Source organism: Apodemus sylvaticus (genome assembly GCF_947179515.1).
Source record: "Apodemus sylvaticus chromosome Y unlocalized genomic scaffold, mApoSyl1.1 SUPER_Y_unloc_2, whole genome shotgun sequence".
Classification (NCBI taxonomy): Eukaryota; Metazoa; Chordata; class Mammalia; order Rodentia; family Muridae; genus Apodemus; species Apodemus sylvaticus.
This window is the reverse complement of record NW_026262996.1, coordinates 976,500-996,894: the sequence shown is the minus strand read 5'-3', so window position 1 is coordinate 996,894 and position 20,395 is coordinate 976,500. Positions and strand designations below refer to the sequence as shown.

Genomic DNA, 20,395 nt, shown 5'->3' with positions numbered 1-20,395 from the left:
TAATGTAGAAACACTAGAGTTTTATGTGAGAAACTCAATGAACAGTATTCAGAAGTTATTTATAAAACATTTGCTTTGTCCAGATACAATTCTAAACAGTGGAGAACAAGTCAAAGTTTGTATGTATCTAGTTGGTCATAAAAACACTTAGCAGTAATGATGACAGGATAAAATACACACTAAGCTCTCATACCTTATTTTTTGTCGGAATAACTAAACTGTAAAGACTGAAATCTCTGTGTCAAACACACACAAAAATTTGCTTTTGAGTTGAAATATAATTACAATCTATTGAGTGAATACATGACATAAAGGAAAATTTGTATAATTTTAGTATAATATAAGTAAATTTATAATCTACTGAAAAGAAAAACAATTAGGGAATATAAAATTTTAAATTAATAATTCAGATTATAGTCGGGCGGTGGTGGTGCACACCTGTAATCCCAGCACTCTGGGAGGCAGAGGCAGGCAGATTTCTGAGTTTGAGGCGGATTTCTGAGTTCGAGGCCAGCCTGGTCTACAGAGTGAATTCGAGGCCAGCCAGGGCTACACAGAGAAACCCTGTCTCACAAAAACCAAATCCAAAAAAACAAAAAAAAAGTAATTCAGATTATATTATTGCCAGTGAGAAAATATTCTGCACATAATATATCTTAGTACATTGTGTGCTTGTGCTGTGTATATGCACATATACCATGAGGCCCATGTGGAGGTCAAACCAGAACTAAGGGAAGTCGATTCTCTTCTCCCAGTAACTCTTGGGGACTTAGGTCATCATGCTTTATTGCCAGCATATTACTTGCTGATTCATTTCAGCAGCCCTAAAGTTATCTTTTACCACCAAATGTTTTCATTCATTGGTTCTTCTGAAATTCACTTGTTCGTTTCTAAAATGCAATGTTTTGTTGTTTATTATTGTTGTTGCTTGCTTGCTTGCTTCCCTGTTTAGATTCACTTAATTTGTTACATATTATGAATGTTTATCCTACATTTATGCGTATGATACCCACATGCAAAATACCTATAATTCAGTCTCCAGGAACTGGAGTTAGAGATGGCCACCATGTGGGTACTCTAAATCTCTGAGCTATCTCTCCTCCCCGCTGAAATACAATCATTTAAAATAAGCTCAACAGACTTATCAGTCTTGAAGAAAAGAGACTTGTTTAACTTGAATAATAGTGTAATAACATCCTCTGTAATTCTATTTTAATGATATACTTAAATGCATTTTAATTTTACATTAAAGTTTACATTAATTTGTTTAAAATCAAAACCTTAACAGAGATTCAGACTAGAATGCTGAATAATTTCCCAATTCTGTCTTTGACAACCAGTTTAATCACTATATTTGTTTTCTTATGTACTAAATGGATTTACTAATGTTACTTACATGGAAAACTTTAATTACCTCAAAAGCATTGATTGAGACACAAATGACACTTTAAATGTATTGGCTTCAGCCAGATGTGATAGAGCTTTTGGGAGACAGGGACAAGTAGATCTCTTTGAGTTCAAGGCTTGTCTGGTCTGATTCTAAGATTAAAAGGGAATTAGAAGAGTTATGTTCTTTCTAGGTGTTATAGATTTCTTTTGCTTTGGCATCTTTTCAGAATTCATAATGCACTTAAAGGAATTCCAAATGATCGAGATGGCCTGTTTGATACAATCCAGCGCTCCAAAAATCACCATCAAAAAAGAGCCTATCAATGTATAAAATGGATGGTAACTCTCTTTAACAGTTGTCCTGTTGCCTACCAGATCTTACAGGTAGAAGTTCTTTTTTACAGTTGTATGAAATTCTGACTCAAATTTTTCAAAGAAAACACAAATTTCTAAGTTTCCATTTTGGGTTAAAACCTTAACATTTAATCTCCTGTTCTTGATATTACATAGTTTTGCTTTCTCTTGAAGGGTAATGGAGACCTTAAAAAAAAGTGGACCTGTGCTGTGGAATGGCTTGGAGATGAACTTGAAAGAAAACCATATTCTGGCAATCCTCACTACACTTACAGCAACTGGTCTCCTCCAGTACAAAGCAATGAAACAGCAAGTGGTTATTTTTTAGAGAGATCTCAGAGTGCAAAAATGACACTTGCAAAAGCTTGTGACCTGTGTCCAGAAGAGGTAAAAAATAAAACTCATTAATTAAAGAAAAGTACCTTGTTTTATAAGCTAATGCCTATGTATTTAGATTATGTAAATATCAGATTAGGCTTCTGTCTGTTTTGAACTGATGGGATATGTAGCTAACATAACTTAACCAAGTAGAGTTGCACATGCATTTTTTTTATTTTATTGGTTTTTTATTTATATAAATTTCAAATGTTATCCTGCTCCCCGGTTAAACCCCCTATTCCCTTCCCTGTTCTTCTTGCTTCTATGAGGGTGCTCATCCACCCACCCACTCCCACCTCAGCTCCCTAGCATTCTTCTACACTGGGGCATCTTTAATCACAGCATTTGGGAAACTGATAGATCTCTTCCGTTTGCTACTTGCCTTGTCTCAGTAGCAATCTAGCACTACATATCAAGACCTTTCTCAAAAACAAAACGTACAGTTTATTATTATATAATGTTAAATTGTCTCAAACATAGGATCTACAAGGATTCAATTGTGTATTTTCCTTGAAAGTGTTAGAGTAAATAAAAATATATTGAAGCTTTGTGTTTTAATTTATTGTTTAAAACTTTAAATGACAGAGATTAAATCTTATTTTTAAAATTTATTTTAATAACTAAAATATTTTTGTTTTTTTTTTATTTTGAGAAGATTTTTATTGATTGTTTAATTCATTTTGTAGGGGATGAGAGAAATAGAGTTTTATGTAAGACAGGGTGACCTCAAACTTACTATGTAGTTGAGGATGACCTTGAACTTACAGTCCTGTTGCTTAACCCTCCCCATTGTTGAAATTATAGGTGATGAAACCACACCTACTTTTTTAATTTCTTCTAAATTAGGACCCTGATGACCGAGATGCCCCAGATGAGCATGAGTCACCTGCACAACAAGATAGAACATTTTATCTTTATTCTCACAGATCTCAGTATCAACAGGTAAACAGATTTTTTTCATTCATATTCCCACTTCACCGTTTATACTTTCCTTCATTTTATAAATATGTATGATTTATGACTTCAGCTTTTCCCAGACAACAAAAAAAGCACTTTTGTACTGGTATCATTCTGAGAAATGTTTGTTTTAATCTCTCTGGTATTTTATATATCAATTACCTACCCAGGTTCCTTGTGCTACTACTACCTTAATTAAGGTGTATGAAAAATATAAATTTTGTGACATGTTTCCAGCATTATGAGAGAAACAGAAACAGAACTGTCTTAGTTACTCTAAATTCAGAGGAAGTAAAAATGTTTTTAAAATGCTTAGTAATTTGGGGACTGGCAGTATGACTGATTCCATTGGTAAAGGTACTTGTTTTGCAAAGTCTGCTTTGATTCCTGGAACCCCTGTAAAGATGTCAGAGTAGAACCAGCCACAAAGGTGGCCCTCCCCCACATCTATCCATACACACCTGATTATAAATGGAGTAATTTAAAGTTAGGTCCCTAAAACCCATATGAAAATACCTGGTTCAATAGCATGCCTATTGGGATTCCAGCACTAGAATGATAGAAAAAATGCTGTTGCTGACTGGCCGGTGTAGCCAAATAGGTTAGTTTTAGTTTTAGTGTGTAGTCCTGTTCCATATTTTTAAATAAGATAAAAATTAGTGCCTGTAATAGGGTTTAACAAGTAAAGGTGTTTGCTATATACAAACCTGTTGACCTAAGTTTGATCCCTGCTGATCACATACTCAAAGAGAAAAGAGAAAATTTCAGAGTTGACCTTCATACATTGACTGGCACCTGCAGTCAAGATGTGTACATCACAATAATAATAAAAATGTATTTTTTATTGATTGCATGTGTGCATGCCTAAGAATATGTGTGAAAGTTAGAGGGCATTTTACTGGACTAAGTTGTGTCATTCTGCCTTGTGAGTTCCAGAGATCAAACTCAGGTCTTCAGAGTTGATGGAAAGACTTCCTGGAGGTAAACTCTCCACCCCAATAAGTTTTCTGTTTGAGAATTTCAAGAATGTATAAAATGAGTTTTGACCAAATCTGCCTCCATTTTCTCTTTCGGTTCTTCCCAGATCTCACGTACCATATCCTCTCCCTCTTTCATGTACTTTTAGGGTTTTTGTAATTTGGTTGGTTTCACTCGTTAGCCCAGAATTTGCATCAAATTCATAGATTTCTGACTGCCTCTGTTTCCTGAGTGCTGGAATTGAAGGTGTGCATCGCCACACCTGGTGATATGTTCTTTTGGAGACCACTTATTGCACAGGTTTAGGACCATCCACTGGAGTAGACTCTGGAGCACTCTACCAGAGTCTATATCCCTAAAGGAAAGAACTCTCCTACCTTCAGCAGCCATTAGTTGCCTCAGCTAAGGATGGCCATAGATGCATGAACCATCCCAAATTCATGATAGGATTTTGTCTGGCTCAGTATTGTACAAGCTGCAAGACAGGATATGGTCCTGTTGTGTCTGAAAATACTTCCACAGCAGACTCCTCTTAACCTAGTTATGGCTCTTTGGAAACATTGTGGACAGAGATGTTACAGATGCCTTGCGTATAGCTGAGCATTTTACAGTTTTTTATTCTCTATACTTTGATAAGTTCTGAGTAACTGTTGTAACACAAATTGCTGAAGAAAAGGAAAAGGAAACAGAAAGGAGCAGAATGTCAAGACAAGGAAAGGCAAGGCAAGGAAAGGAAAGAAGAAAGGAAAGAAAGGGTAGAAAGAGTGTCTCTGGTGAACTTTGAGAGCTGCACCACTAATAAATTCTCCCTTGTACCTTTATTTAGCCACAGGTTCTTTTTTTTTTTTTTTAAGATATATTCTTTATTTACATTTCAGATATTGTCCCCTTTCCTGCCCCTCCCCCTGTTCCCCAATTACCCCTCTCCTGCTTCCCTGTCCTGGCATTCCCCTACACTGTTGCACTGAGCCTTTCCAGGACCAGGGGCCTCCCCTCCCTTTGATGTCCACCAAGGCCATCCTCTGCTGCCAAAGTGTCTGGAGCCATGTCTAACACCATGTGCACTGTCTGGTTGGTGGTTTAGTACTGTCTGGTTGGTGGTTTAGTCCCTAGGTGCTCTGGGAGTACTGGGTGGCTCATACTGTTGTTCCTCTTTTTGCGGCACAAACCCCTTCAGATCCTGGGGTTCTTTCTCCAGCTCCCCCATTTGGGGACCCTGTGCTCCGTTCAATGGCTCACTGAGAGTGTCCTCCTCTGTATTTGTGATTCACTGGCAGGGCCTCCCAGGTGACAGCTCCATCAGACTCATGACAGCAAGCACTTGTTTAGCCACAAGATCTTGACCTAGTTAGAAATACCAGGAATGAGACTTCTTTGTAAATTGGGACTTAAGTTGAATCAGAAAATGGTTGGGTGCTCCTGTAATGTATTATCACTGTTGTGCACTGGACAACAACTTAAGAGTGTCTAAGGAAGGTAAATCCCCATGTTGCTGCCTGCAGCTGCAGTGAACTGGTCCTGGAAGAGAAGCTGGGGATAGACAGAGGTGGGGGGTGGGCAAAAAAGAAATGACATCAGGAGGCCAGGACAACATTGCTGTTCAAGATGTAACCTTTGTATGGCAATTTGACAATATATATGGGCTATGGTATGAATCTCTTGAAACTGGTTTAGCATGTGTTGGCTCCACTGTCAGTGTGTTACTTGCTGGAATCAGGAAACTTCAGGTCTGGCAGATCAGCTGAGAGCTCCAGGTGTTGGCTAGCCATGGCTCCCAGGTGAAAAACAGGAAGCTGGAGAGAAGAGGGCTTATGGGACATATGAGGAAGGGGGGGGGGGGAGACTGGGAAAGGGGAAAGCATTTGGAATGTAAACAAAGAATATAGAAATTAAAATTTAAAAAAAAATAAAAGAACAAAGGGCCAGGAGCTATAAAGGGCTAAGAATTAGTGATTAGCAACCAGCTCAAACGCTGGGGGAGGATACATCCGCACATAGTATAACTTCATCTAAACTCTTTATATGTGTGTATGCATTTCATGAAGCATCCAAAATAGATTTTCATGTGACCTTTTCAGTGTAATGTTTTTAAAGTGTCCCTCATATCTTGCCCTTCTTTTTTAAAAAGAAATATTTTATGTATGTGAGTACACTTGCTGTCTTCAGACACAGCAGAAGAGGGCATCAGATCCCATTACAGATGGCTGTGAGTCACCATGTGGTTTCAGGGAATTGAACTCAGGACCTCTGAAAGAGCAGTTGGTGCTCTTAACTGCTGAGCCATCTCTCCAACTCTTACCTTTCTATCTCTTGCTCCACTTAAAACTCTCTGGACCTTTTTCTTTCTTATCGTTCCTTTGTACCATCACCTGTGTTGTACCATCTCTCTCCCATAAAATCTGCCCTCCATCGCCACTTTCAAGTACTTCTACAAGTATTCTAGCTTGCATATTTAAAAATCAAAAATAGAATTCATATTAGAAAACATATATACTATTTGCCTAAGTCACTCTGATTATTTCCAGCCCTATCCATTTACCTGCAAATGTCCTAGTTTTATTTTTCTTTACAGGTGGATACAATTTCATTACATATATGTACCATATATTAGCCATTCATCCACTGATAGACCTGCAATATTTTTCCATATTCTGACTAAGTCATATCTCCAGCTCTTCCTGGCTAATTATGAATAGAACAGAAGTGACCATAGATAAACACATACCTCTATACTAGGATGTAGAGTACTTTGGGGTAAATGCCCAGAAGTGATATAGCTAGATCAGTTGACAATTCTGTCTGTGGCTTTTTGAAGAACCTCCAAATTTTAAAATTAAAAAAAATACAACAAAATAGAGACCAGCTGATAAAGATATTCCATATCAGTCTTTGGCCTGCACACACTAAACATAGGGGGCAGGAAATACTTTACTTGAGGGGAAAAGACTAAGGAGTGCTGAGAATGATGAAAATTATTATTATAACATTAAATCAGGAGTGTTACATAATTCAGTTCATTTGTTCTTAAGTTTAGTATGTATAATAATAGTTTGAAAGAGTTTGTTTGGCAGCCAAATTGCACAGGAAGATTCCAGTCCAGTCTGTATGTATATTCAAAACCTTAAAGATTTGCTGTTCCAGCTCTATAAATAGTAATACACAACTGTGAGCCCCACATTTCACTCACATAACTATGGAAACATTGTAGTTGAAGCCATCCTGGTTCACATAGTAGCAAAATTCTATTTGACAAAAAAGCATTTCTAACAAGTCTGCAAGTGATACCATGGTAGCTCTGGAAACTATACATTTTTTTCTGGTCCTAGCTCTGGAATGACAGATTAATATTTTTACATGATTTGCCTGTTCTTTCTCTATATAAATATAGATCAAAGATAATTTGCTCAAAGGTTTATATGTATACTTATTTTCTCAGGTGGTACTGGCTTTAACATAGTAATCAGTAAGCTTTTTGTTTAACAGCTACATAACAAATTATTTAAAGACATACCAAGTTTTAATAACATTTTTAATCTACTTTATAAAACTTCAGCATATGCTTTAAATTTTAATTGCAATTTTTGAAAAGTTTAACCTGGAGATTTTTTTTTCACCCTCCTAGAATTATGTACCTGAACAGCCATATTCAGGTCCAGCAGCACATCACTTGAATAACCCTCAGAAAAATGATGAACCACAAGAAACTCAGGAAAGCAGTGAAGAAATAACTTCATCTCTAATAAAGGATCAGTAATACAAATAATATCTGGTGTGTTGTATCCACATATTCTGGTCTTATATTAAAAACTTTTCTGTACTTGGTTCATATTTAAAACTATAAATATTTGCCAAACAAACCTGAGTGGGAAATTTATGCTGTGTACTTTACTGTGGTAATATACATAACCTGCAGTGAAATATGTATACTGTTTAATTTATTCGTGGGTCCCTCCATGTGTATTCTATGATTGATGGTTTAGTCCTTGGAGCTCAGGGACTACCGGATGGTATATATTGTTATTCCTCCCACAGAGCTGCAAACCTCTTCAGCTCCTTAGGTCCTTTCTATAGCTACTCCATTGGGAGCCCTATTCCGATTCTATTAGTTGCGATGGCCTTACTTTTCAATAAGGATCAAAGTATCCACACTTTGGTCTTCCTTCAACTTGGGCTTAGTGTGATCTGTGACTTGTATCTTGGGTATTTCGAACTTTCGGGATAATAATCACTTATCATCAAGTGCATACCATGTGTGTTATTTTGTGAATGAGTTACCTCACTCGGTGACATTCTCCAGTTCCATCCACTTACCTAAGAATTTCATGAATTCATTGTTTTTCATAGCTGAGTAGTACTCCAGTGTGTAAATGTACCACATTTTCTGAATTCATTTCTCTGTTGAGGGAAAGCTGGGTTCTTTCCACCTTGTGGCTATTATAAATAGGGCTGTTTAATTCTTAATGCCCAATACTAATACACAAATGGAAAATGTATGTACAATATAGTTTGGCTATTAATTCTCATTCTCAAGAAAGTAATAACAAATACACATCTTTTTTCTATACCAGAATGTGTAGAAGCATAATAGAAGACTGACTGACTGACTGACTGACTGACTGACTGACTGACTGACTGACTGACTGACTGACTGACAGACTGACTGACTGATTTGGTAGAATTTATTAGGTTAAGCTGTGAAGACTTTTTTTCTGCAGTATTGTGGATTAAGTGGTTGTCAGAATCCACAACATTTTGAAGTGTCATTTTCCAACATATCTGGCTAATTCTTTAGTAATTATCAGTATTCTTTGGCAGCAATGCCATTTTTTCTTTGTCCAGTCTCCAAAACTGTTATTGTTAGATATAAGGCTTAGTTAAGATAGTAACTACTTAATGAAAATAATTCTGAGAATATATTGAAACATTTCAAACTTATGATTCTCAAACATTCTCAAATTAATAATATTTTTAAGTAGTAGCTTTAATATTTGTCATACTTTGGAAGCTCCCTAAAAAGAAAGTATTCTTACAAACAGTACATCCTGAATAAATATATTTCTGTTTCTGTTACAGAAATGATTTTGCTGGATTCACAAATATAATTTAAGAAAAATCATTGTTTTGTTTTATTTTTTTAAACTACATTTTTTAAAAGTCTACATTTCTGCTCTGCATAGCATACTTCGATTTGCTAACCTCACATTTCAGTTATATTACCTTTTGTAGATATAAAGGTTGGTCCTGTTAAAAGAAAACAGGACATCATTGGTACTATTTAAATTTCCTTATATAATCAGCATACTTCTGTATAATTAATACTTATTAATAATAGGTCTATTGTAAAAAGTTACCATGAGAACTAAATTAATAAGCATTTTACACAAATACTAATTTCACCTTTCACAGTAATACTTTAAATGCCCATAATCTTTAAGCCTGACCCTGTAACCTGTAAGCATATTTGATATTTTTATTGGCCCATTGTTAAACAGAATGAGCATATTTGATATTTTTATTGGCCCATTGTTAAACAGAATGAGCTATAATAGTCTTTCTTAGTCTAAAAATACAAATTGTCATATTTGCTAAGAATATATTGAAACAGTATTTATTGAGTATGCAAAGCACAACTTTGTCATACTTATAAGGAGATATTAATGTTGCTCTTTGGTCAGTATTTTCATTACATTACCCCCTCTGTTCATGGTCATAGGCATTTTTTCTGCTGTGTTCTGTAATACCAATCATTCTTGGTATTTTATTTCATGATGTACAAAAAGAAATATATCCAGATTCACCCTTCTGTATTGCTCTAGTTTTAACATGAGATAACCACCTGTGTGTACAAATTCCAGTCCAGTTACTTTCTATCTTAAGGGATTCTTGTAATAAATGTCAGGTTTTTCTAATTTAGCTTACCATAGTGATTTCCTTAGAACACTGCTATGTCTGCTCTGTTGTTTAATAATACAATTTTATAAGGTCTACATGAGCAGGCCATTAATTATTAGACCATGAGCTGAGAGAAACTCCATTAATATATAAGATATATGACTTCTATAGTCCATATATTGCTTAATCACTCTTTCAACTTATAGTCAGTAGGCTACATCTATATAGTATTCAGTTTAACTTCTTTGTAAGTGTCATTTTTAGTATTCGCAGCACTTTGTTTTGCAAGGGAAAAGTTAAGAGTCTTTTATGACACTATTCCTAAGAAGTTGAGAACAAACGTGCTCACTGTAGGTAAAAAATAAAATAAAATAAACTACAAAACACAAAAGTAAACATACCTGCAAAGTCTAACGTGGTGAACAGATACTGTATTTATTAACTTTGTTTATTAACTGTATTTGTTTATTACTGTATTAAGTTACAGGAATAAAGGTTAGCTTGTAACAGAAGAAATGACTTGAAGACACTGAATTACCAAAAACCTACCTCACAAGAAACCTAGAGCATATTGCACAGCCTGTAGGCAGTTCAACAGGTTGGAGATTATCTTTTCCAGGTCACGTTGTCTAAGGGCACCTCAGTGGGTCCCTTATGCCTTAAATATTCCTGGAGAGGCTAGGCTATAGTGAATCTAGTTATTTTCATGGATTTCCTGTTGCTGTATTGAGTCATTTACTTACTGAGTTTAGGGAACTTCCCTATACAATGGAGTGTTTATTTACCTCTCTTAGAATATCCAACTTTTCTTTTCCTTGCCAACATCCTGTCTTAAAATACCCATTTTATGGATTCAACTAGAAAGTGTCATCCTGAGTGAGGTAACCCAATCACAAAAGGACACACATGGTATGCACTAACTGATAAGTGGATGTTAGCCCATAAGCTCAAAATAAACAAGTTACAATTCACCAAGCTCAAGAAGAAGGAAGACTTAATTAAGTGAGGGTGCTTTGGTTTCTCTATGAAACATAACAAAATAGTCACAAGAGCAATAAGGGAGACAACATGTGGAACTGAAACTGAAGTAAAGGCCACCCAGACTTGGGACTCAGAGGATGGTGATGGAGGCTTACATACAACCGTAATAGTATGAGTGCCTACCATGAAACATAAAAGACCCTAGCAAACTAGAACGTCATAATGGGCCTGGAACAGAGCAGTGACTGCTTCCCCCATGTTCACAGAAGTCCTCTCAAGTGTGACACCTGCCCATAATGTCACTGGGATAGTTGGCTACTCCAGAGTTCCTGTCAATTCCCCATTGGTCTAAAGACTATTTAAAAATGCTTGTTGTTTTGCAATACAGTATAGATCTGTACCTCGATTTTCGTCTCCAGAGTCTGTTTCCCAAGATTGTGACTTCACCTCCATCACCCCTGTCCGAGAATCCAGTTCCCACAATCTCAGTACACTCCCAAAGAGTACTCTTCTATCACACAGAGAACTTAGTTTGATACCTAATGCCACAAATACAGGGAAAGAACAGTAAAAACTACTTGGATAGTTCTGGTGATTGTCCTATACCTTCAAATCAGCCCTTTCAGTATTTGTTGAACAGAGAGAAATAAAGCACAAGATTCTTCCAAACATTTCAGTTAACCATGTAATATAGTCCTTTCTTAAGCATTTGGGCATTATCTTAGTCACTATTCTAATGCTGAAGAGTTCACATGGAGGGACCCGTGGCTCCAGCTGCATATGCAACAGAGGACAGCCTGGTCAGACATCAGTGAGAGGAGAGGCCCTTGGTCCTGTGAAGGCTGGATGCCCCAGTATAGGGGAATACCAGGACAGGAAAGCAGGAGTGGGTGAGTTGGGGAGTGAAAATCCTCATAGAAGCAGGGAAAGGGGGATGTGATAGGCTTTCCGGGGGAAACCGGGAAAGAGTATAACATTTGAAATGTAAGTAAACAAAGTATCAAAGTATCCAATTTTTAAAAAAAAAAATTAAAAAGAAAATGGCATTTTGAGAATCAATTCTCAGGATCGTTGCTGCCTTGACCACCAGAGGGCACTCCAGGATTCTGAAAGGCTGTCAATTCACCAGTTCCCCAGGGTGCTCCACCCACTCCTTCCCACCTTGAAGTCAGAGAAGGTTGCCCTGATAATCCCTGGAAATGCACCTATGGGAGGAAACTGGAGGCACAAAACTGTAGGATTCTGGAAACAAACTTTTTTTTTCCACTTTTGCATTTGATCCAAGGCTAACCCTTTAACCCAGCCCTTTAGCCTGCAGAGAGGTTCAAGTTAGCAGGACTAGTCCACTCTACCCCTTACTGAGCTTGAAGCTTTTTTGGCAAACTGGAAAATACAAGTATTTATGCTAACTTAACAATTTCAGTTTACAGTAATACATCATAACCTGAAATATATATAGATGTGTAAATAAGTATAAATAAATATACATGTATACATACTGAATGTTTAAAGCATTTTGACAACTCTTATTAGGCTTTTCAACATTTAATTTTTAGTAAACTTATAGATTTTTCTGGAACATTAAGTAGATTTTTGCCCTAAATCTATATTTTCAAACCTACAATTTGATTAAAAAGAAGGTAGAAAATTTCAGTATTAGTAAGGTAGAGTTAAAACTATGTCTGAGCATCATTAACAAGATTTTAGGTCAACTAGATCGTCAGCAAAATCAAGAAAAGCCAAATGTAAATCTAGTCATGTTGCCTTAAAATAATACCCCAATTTTTGTTAGTTAAAATGTCATAACTATTTTATTTTTAAAAAATATTTATTTATTTATTCTTTGACATTTTCTCACAGGTATACAATGTATCTTTTTTCTATATTCTTTGTTTACATTCTGAATAAAATGTCATAACTATTGAAGGAAAATCACAATCACTAATTGACTTTAAATTAGTTAAATATGGATTAAAATCATATAATTCTTAGGAATAATCAATAAACATTTTTCATTATTCCCACAGATCAGTGGTCTTCCCTCTCATCAATAAACTCTTTTTTTTTTTTTAGAAAGTTTTGTCTCTTTTTTTCATCTACATTTTGGATTTTTTTCTTAATGTTAAGTGTGAGTTTCCTACTTTTTAGTTATTTTTTTAATTCGATATATTTTTTATTTACATTTCAAATGATTTCCCCTTTTCTAGCCCCCCACTCCCCGAAAGTCCCATAAGCCAGACTGATCAAAGGGCACAGAGAAAGTATCCAAATTAACAAAATTAGAAATGAAAAGGGAGATATTCAAACAGAAACTGAGGAAATCCAAAAAATCATCAGATCCTACTACAAAAGCCTATACTCAACACAACTGGAGAATCTGGAGGAAATGGACAATTTCCTAGACAGATACCAAATACCAAAATTAAATCAGGACCAAATAGATCATCTAAACAGTCCCATAACACCTGAAGAAATAGAAGGGGTCATAGAAAGCCTTCCAACCAAAAAAAGCACAGGACTAGATAGTTTCAGTGCAGAATTCTATCAGACCTTCAAAGAAGAGTTAACACCAATACTCTCCAAACTATTCCACAAAATAGAAACAGAAGGAACCCTACCCAATTCCTTCTATGAAGCCACAATTACGCTGATACCAAAACCACACAAAGATCCAACAAAGAAAGAGAACTTCAGACCAATTTCCCTTATGAACATCGATGCAAAAATACTCAATAAAATTCTTGCCAACTGAATCCAAGAACACATCAAAATGATCATCCACCATGATCAAGTAGGCTTTATCCCAGGGATGCAGGGTTGGTTCAAGATACAGAAATCCATCAATGCAATCCACTACATAAACAAACTCAAAGAACAAAACCACATGGTCATTTCATTGGATGCTGAAAAAGCATTTGACAAAATTCAGCATCCTTTCATGCTTAAAGTCTTGGAGAGAACAGGAATTCAAGGCCCATATCTAAACATAGTAAAAGCAATATACAGCAAACCGGTAGCCAGCATCAAACTAAATGGAGAGAAACTTGAAGCAATCCCCCTGAAATCAGGGACCAGACAAGGCTGCCCCCTCTCTCCTTATCTTTTCAATATTGTACTTGAGGTACTAGCTCGGGCAATTCGACAACATAAGGAGGTCAAAGGGATACAAATTGGAAAGGAAGAAGTCAAGCTATCATTATTTGCAGATGACATGATCGTCTACCTAAGTGACCCAAAAAACTCCACTAGAGAGCTCCTACAGCTGATAAACAACTTCAGCAAAGTGGCAGGTTATAAAATCAACTCAAGCAAATCAGTGGCCTTCCTATACTCAAAGGATAAGCAGGCTGAGAAAGAAATTAGGGAAATGACCCCCTTCACAATAGCCACAAACAGTATAAAGTACCTTGGGGTGACTCTTACCAAACATGTGAAAGATCTGTATGACAAGAACTTCAAGACTCTGAAGAAGGAAATGGAAGAAGACCTCTAAAAATGAGAAAACCTCCCATGCTCATGGATCGGCAGGATCAATAGTGTTAAAATGGCCATTTTGCCAAAAGCAATATACAGATTCAATGCAATACCCATCAAAATCCCAACTCAATTCTTCACAGAGTTAGAAAGAGCAATTCTCAAATTCATCTGGAATAACAACACAGGATAGCTAAAACTATTCTCAGCAACACAAGAAAGTCTGGGGGAATCAGTATCCCTGACCTCAAGCAATACTACAGAGCAATAGTGTTAAAAACTGCATGGTGGGCAGCGGTGGCGGTGGCAGTGCAGCAGTGGCTGGTCCAGCTGAAGGGCCATCAGCAGTGGAACCAAGGCGACACAGGGTCCAGTTAGGTCCTGTGCCCATGACCACTGACCTTCGCTGACCAGCCGGGCTGCAAGTAGCTGCGGTTTTACGGCGCCTTTCGCTGCAAGGAACACACACTTCAGAATTCGGGCTCCCACCAGTCAGGAGAGGCTCATCTCCTTCTTGGTTTCAGACTCCAGAGAGATCGGACACACTGAGATCAGCCTGGGCAGCGGCACCACATCTCCAGGTCCTGCAAGAGGCTAGAGGGGCTTCCAGGCGGCCAGCTGGGAGAAATCGGTGTGCTCCAGTGAATCCAGCGGGCCCCAGTGGGAGCCTTCGGGTGCCTGCTTTGGGATCTGAACAGCCTGAGCAGCAGCACCCTGTCTACAGGCAGTGCAGGGTGTAATGTGCACCAGAGGCCACCTGGGAAGGGGCAGCTTGCACTGGTGAGTCCAGCACTGACAAGACCAGCTAACACCAGTGAGAACTAGATGGCAAAAGGCAAACGCAGGAACGTCACTAACAGAAATCAAGACAATATGGCAACATCTGAACCCAATTCTCCTCTACCAACATGTCCTGGATACCCCATCACACCAGTAAAACAAGATTTGGATTTAAAATCACTAGTCATGATGCTGGTACAGGAACACATGAAGGACATACTTAAAGAAATTCAGGAGAAAATGGATCAAACGTTAGAAGCCCTTGCAAGGGAAACACAAAAATCATTGGAAGAAATCCACGAGAATACAAAAGCCAACAATGAGGAAACGCAAAAAACACTTGAAGAAATACAGGAAAACTTTGGTCAACAGGCTGAGGTCATGAAGGAGGAAACACAAAAATCTCTTAAAGAAATACAGGAGAACATTGGTCAACAGGCTGAGGTCATGAAAGAGGAAACACAAAAATATCTTAAAGAATTACAGGAAAGCACAAACAAGCAAGTGAAGGAGCTAAGCAAAACCATCCAGGATCTAAAATCAGAAGTAGAAACAACTAAGAAAACTCAAAGGGAGACAACTTTGGAGATAGAAAGGCTTGGGAAGAAATCAGGGGACAGAGATGCAAATATCAACAACAAAATACAAGAGATAGAAGAAAGAATCTCAGATGCTGAAGATTCCATAGAAACCATGGACTCAACAGTTAAAGAAAATGCAAAATGCAAAAAGCTTGTAACCCAAAATATCCAGGAAATCCAGGACACAATCCAGAAGACCAAACCTAAGGATTATAGGCATAGATGAGAGTGAAGATTTACAACTTAAAGGGCCAGCAAATATCTTCAATAAAATTATGGAAGAAAACTTCCCTAACCTAAAGAGAGAGATGCCCATGAATACACAAGAAGCCTACAGAACTCCAAACAGACTGGACCAGAACAGAAATACTTCCCATCACATAATAATCAAAACACCAAATGTTCTAAACAAAGAAAAAATATTAAAGGCAGTAAGAGAAAAAGGCCAAGTAACATATAAAGGAAGACCTATCAGAATCACAGCAGACTTTTCACCTGAGACTATGAAGGCTAGAAGGTCCTGGGCAGATCTCATGCAGACTCTAAGAGAACACAAATGCCAAACAAAACTACTATATCCAGCAAAACTCTCAATCACCATAGATGGAGAAACTAAGATATTTCATGACAAAACCAAATTTACCCAATATCTATCCACAAACCCAGCCCTAAAAAGGATAATAGGAGGACAACACCAATACAAGGAGGGAAACTTCACCCTGGAAAAAGCAAGAAAGTAACCTTTCATCAAACCCAAAAGAAGTTAAGCATTCAAATTTAAAAAATAACGTCAAAATTGATAGGAAGTAACAATCACTATTCCTTAATATCTCTTAACATCAATGGACTTAATGCCCCAATAAAAAGACACAGACTAACCGACTGGATACGTAAACAGGATCCTACATTTTGCTGCTTACAGGAAACACACCTCAGGGTCAAAGACAAACACTACCTTAGAGTAAAAGGCTGGAAGACAGTTTTACAAGCAAATGGTCTCAGGAAACAAGCTGGAGTAGCCATTTTAATATCAGATAAAATTGACTTTCAACCCAAAGTCATCAAAAGAGACCCTGAGGGACACTTCTTGCTGGTCAAAGGAAAAATACAACAAGAAGAACTCTCAATCCTGAACATCTATGCACCAAATGCAAGGGCGCCCTCATTCATAAAAGAAACTTTATTAAAACTAAAAGCACACATTGCACCTAACACAATAATTGTGGGTGACTTCAACACTGCACTTTCCTCAATGGACCGATCAGGAAAACAAAAACTAAACAGGGACACAATGAAACTAATTGAAGCTTTGGACCAATTAGATTTAACAGATGTATATATAGAACATTCTATCCTAAAGCAAAAGAATATACCTTTTTCTCAGCACCTCATGGTACCTTCTCCAAAATCGACCATATAATTGGTCACAAGACAGACCTCAACAAATATAAGACCTCAACAAATATAAGACCTCAACAAATATAAGAAGATCGGACTAATCCCATGCCTCCTATCAGATCACTATGGTGTAAGAGTGGTTTTCAATAGCAACAAAAACAACAGAAATTCCACATACACATGGAGGCTGAAAAATACTCTACTCAATGACACCTTGACCAAAGAAGAAATAAAGAAAGAAATCAGAGACTTTTTAGAATTTAATGAAAATGAAGACACAACATACCCAAATCTTTGGGACACAATGAAAGCAGTGCCAAGATGAAAACTCATAACCCTGAGTGCCTCCAAAAAGAAAACTGAGAAAGCATATACTAGCAGGTTAATAGCACACGTGAAACCTTTAGAACAGAAAGAAGCTAATTCACTCAAGAGGATATTTTAAACATCTTTTCTCATTCAAATTTCTACAACTGTCTCCAAAACTACATGGTTAAGTCTATCATAGGAAAACCTCATCCTGTGAAAATAAGTTGTCTTAGATAGTATTATTGCTGCTGTTATAAAAAAAAATCATGATGAAAGAAACTTGAGAAGAAAAGGGTTTATTTGTCTTACACTTCCATATTACTGTTTATCACTGAAGGAAGTCCAGACAGGAATTCAAATAGAGCAGGGACCTAGAAGTCAGGAACTGATGCAAAGGACATAGAAGGATGTTGCTTACTAGATTGTTCCAATAACTTTCTCAGTGTGTTTACTTCTGCAATCTAGGTCCAGCAACCCAGGCATGCTATCACCTAGAATGGCCATCCCCTATCAATCACTAACTATGGAAAGGCCCTATAATTTTGCTACCAAATGAAAAAAGTAAAAGAACATGATTAGTCCTAGGTAATGGTAGATATAGTAGGGTTTCAAACCTTGGAGAAGCAGTTAAGGTACCTATTTAATATATTAAAGCAGTTCTAGATTCCAGGTTCCTCCAGTATCCCTGTTACAAGGCCTGACTGGCAGACCCTGCTCTCTGCCCTGAACTTTTCAGCCCACAGGGTGAGCTTCCACAGCCCTAGACACTCTTCCCTTTATAATGCGGATATTTAGTCATCTCTGTCTCTCAGCATTTTTTTTTTCTCCCTGTATGTGTGCTCCCACTCTTTTCCCTCCCCGTACCTTTCATCTGCCCCATTCCCCATTCTCCATTCTTTTCAGATGCTGCTCAAAAGCCTTTCCTGACACTTTGGATTTTTTTTTCTGTTTTTCTTTGATTCTCTTCACATCTATAACCATATAGCTACCTGCTACTTCTAACCCTACTTGCTGAACATGATGGCATTTATAATATCAAAAAGACATTACTTTCTGTCTTCTCTATATTTCTCCTTCTGTGAATTACAGAGTTTATAGGTTTGCTTCTGTTTTCTCAAATTATTAAAATTGTTTTTGAGCTTCATTTTTAGTTTATTTTTGCTTGTTTTACTGACACTAAGAATTCCCAGTAGAACCATGGTTTCCTTGATAGCTTGAATAGATCTACTATACTACTTTTTGCAGCAATATATAATATGTGAGTTGTGAATAAGATATTTTGCATTTCTTATTTAATGGGACAGGTACTGTAGTAAAAAAACACTTCTATGTTATGATATACAGGATATCATAAATTATTTACAGATTATTTATTTGTACTTCCTACAATTTGGACTCACAACTAGTCTTTATGACTTTTGTGTGAATGAACTTAATTTATATAACTTAGATCTTTAATTTCAGAATGATAAAGGTGCTGAGAAATATAAGTATTTTTCCCTTTGGACAGTACCATATTGGGGCTACTTTATTTTTTCCTCATCTGTGTTTTTCTAATAAAATAAATAATTTTTCAGTGTTGTTTAAATGTAGGGTATATTTAAAAATATCACCAATGTAATATTCACCAGGCCCTGAATTTATTTCCCAGAACCAAATAAACACAGCACTTTCACAGCTTCCTGTAATCTTTTCCTTAGAAGTTGATGACAGAATAGGATTTTATAGTCATCCTCAACCAGAGCCTCACTATAAAAAATCCAGTCCTAGGAAAAAGGAAAAAGAAAAAACCGAAGATTATCTTTTCTTGCCTTGAACAAACTGTAAGAGGTAGTAAAGAAATTCCAGGAAACTGATTAAAATTTGTTAGTCCAAATCATGTTTTACAAATGTTAAAACTGATAATTAAAAAAATCAGAAACAAAGAAAAAATCCCAGAAGTGGTAATATCCAAGGATAATGCCTTTAATCCCAACACTTGGGAGGCAGAGGCAGGCAGATTTCTGTGCATCTGAGACCAATCTGGTCTATGACAGCCAGAGCTGTATATTGAGACCCTAAGTTCAGGAAGGGAAAAATGGTTGTGGATGCAGCAATTTGAATTTTAACAATTTTAACAGCAAAAGATTCTTTAGGAAATTATGCAAAGGTTTCATCAGTTTTGTTAGAAAAAGAAAAAATACTTGCAAACAGTGCTGATAGTGTAAATAGTTGTTGATTACTTTATAGTAAACACATAGAAAATCAAATTTCTCCTTTGTCTGAAATGCAGAAAGTGAAAAAACTTAGGGCATTAAAACTGTGTATATTTTGTATTTTTACCCACTGACGCTGCCTAGTATCACTTGTAAATTAAACAGTTCTGTTACAGGTGCTTCAAATATGTATAATTCTTTGTGTAACCAATACAATTATTCATAATTCCACAACCCATGGTATGTAAGAATACAGTACAGTCCGTCTAAGGGACTAGAAAAATAACCTAAATGAGTGGGCTAAATTATTACCAATACCATTATCTGTACCTCAATTTTGATTGTTTCTTCAGCCAAAAGTGTCAGTTTTTTTTTTCAGTAATATAAGTAGGAAACCAAATATAGCTCAGCAGACACTACTATTTATTTCTTGTATTTTGGTGAAGCTTCTCAAAGTTAGGTAAGGTTATATTAGTAAGGGGAAATTTTAGTAAACTTTGTATTCTCGGACCTGAAAAGGAAATAGAAAGGAGCTAGTACAAAAAAAGGAAAGCAGGTGGGAAGTCGGATAATTAAAGTGAGTGAAATGCTTAAGATCTTTCAAGTGAAAAATCTGAAGTTTTTGACAGCGGCAGTGGCGAGGTTAGATCCTGTGACTTAAACGAAAGCTTGTTAAGGAAATAGAAATAACAGCAGCGCTTAAAGAGTGGGGGCACGTTGTACGAATTG

The 20,395-nt window shown here is 36.7% G+C and overlaps 1 protein-coding gene across 2 annotated transcripts in view; it reads left to right on the top strand.

The window, feature by feature from the left end:
- The window catches only part of LOC127676064 (probable ubiquitin carboxyl-terminal hydrolase FAF-X), a 132,560-nt gene extending 124,750 nt beyond the window's left edge, over window positions 1–7,810 (top strand). The window contains exons 41-45 of one of the 2 annotated variants that reach the window (XM_052171990.1): window positions 1,617–1,773; window positions 1,918–2,130; window positions 2,968–3,063; window positions 4,104–4,106; window positions 7,679–7,810. In XM_052171990.1, the coding sequence (XP_052027950.1) occupies window positions 1,617–1,773; window positions 1,918–2,130; window positions 2,968–3,063; window positions 4,104–4,106; window positions 7,679–7,810 (601 nt within the window). The remainder of the gene's footprint in view (window positions 1–1,616; window positions 1,774–1,917; window positions 2,131–2,967; window positions 3,064–4,103; window positions 4,107–7,678) is intronic. The other variant, XM_052171989.1, reaches the window with a different exon arrangement.
- Window positions 7,811–20,395: the final 12,585 nt, after the last annotated feature.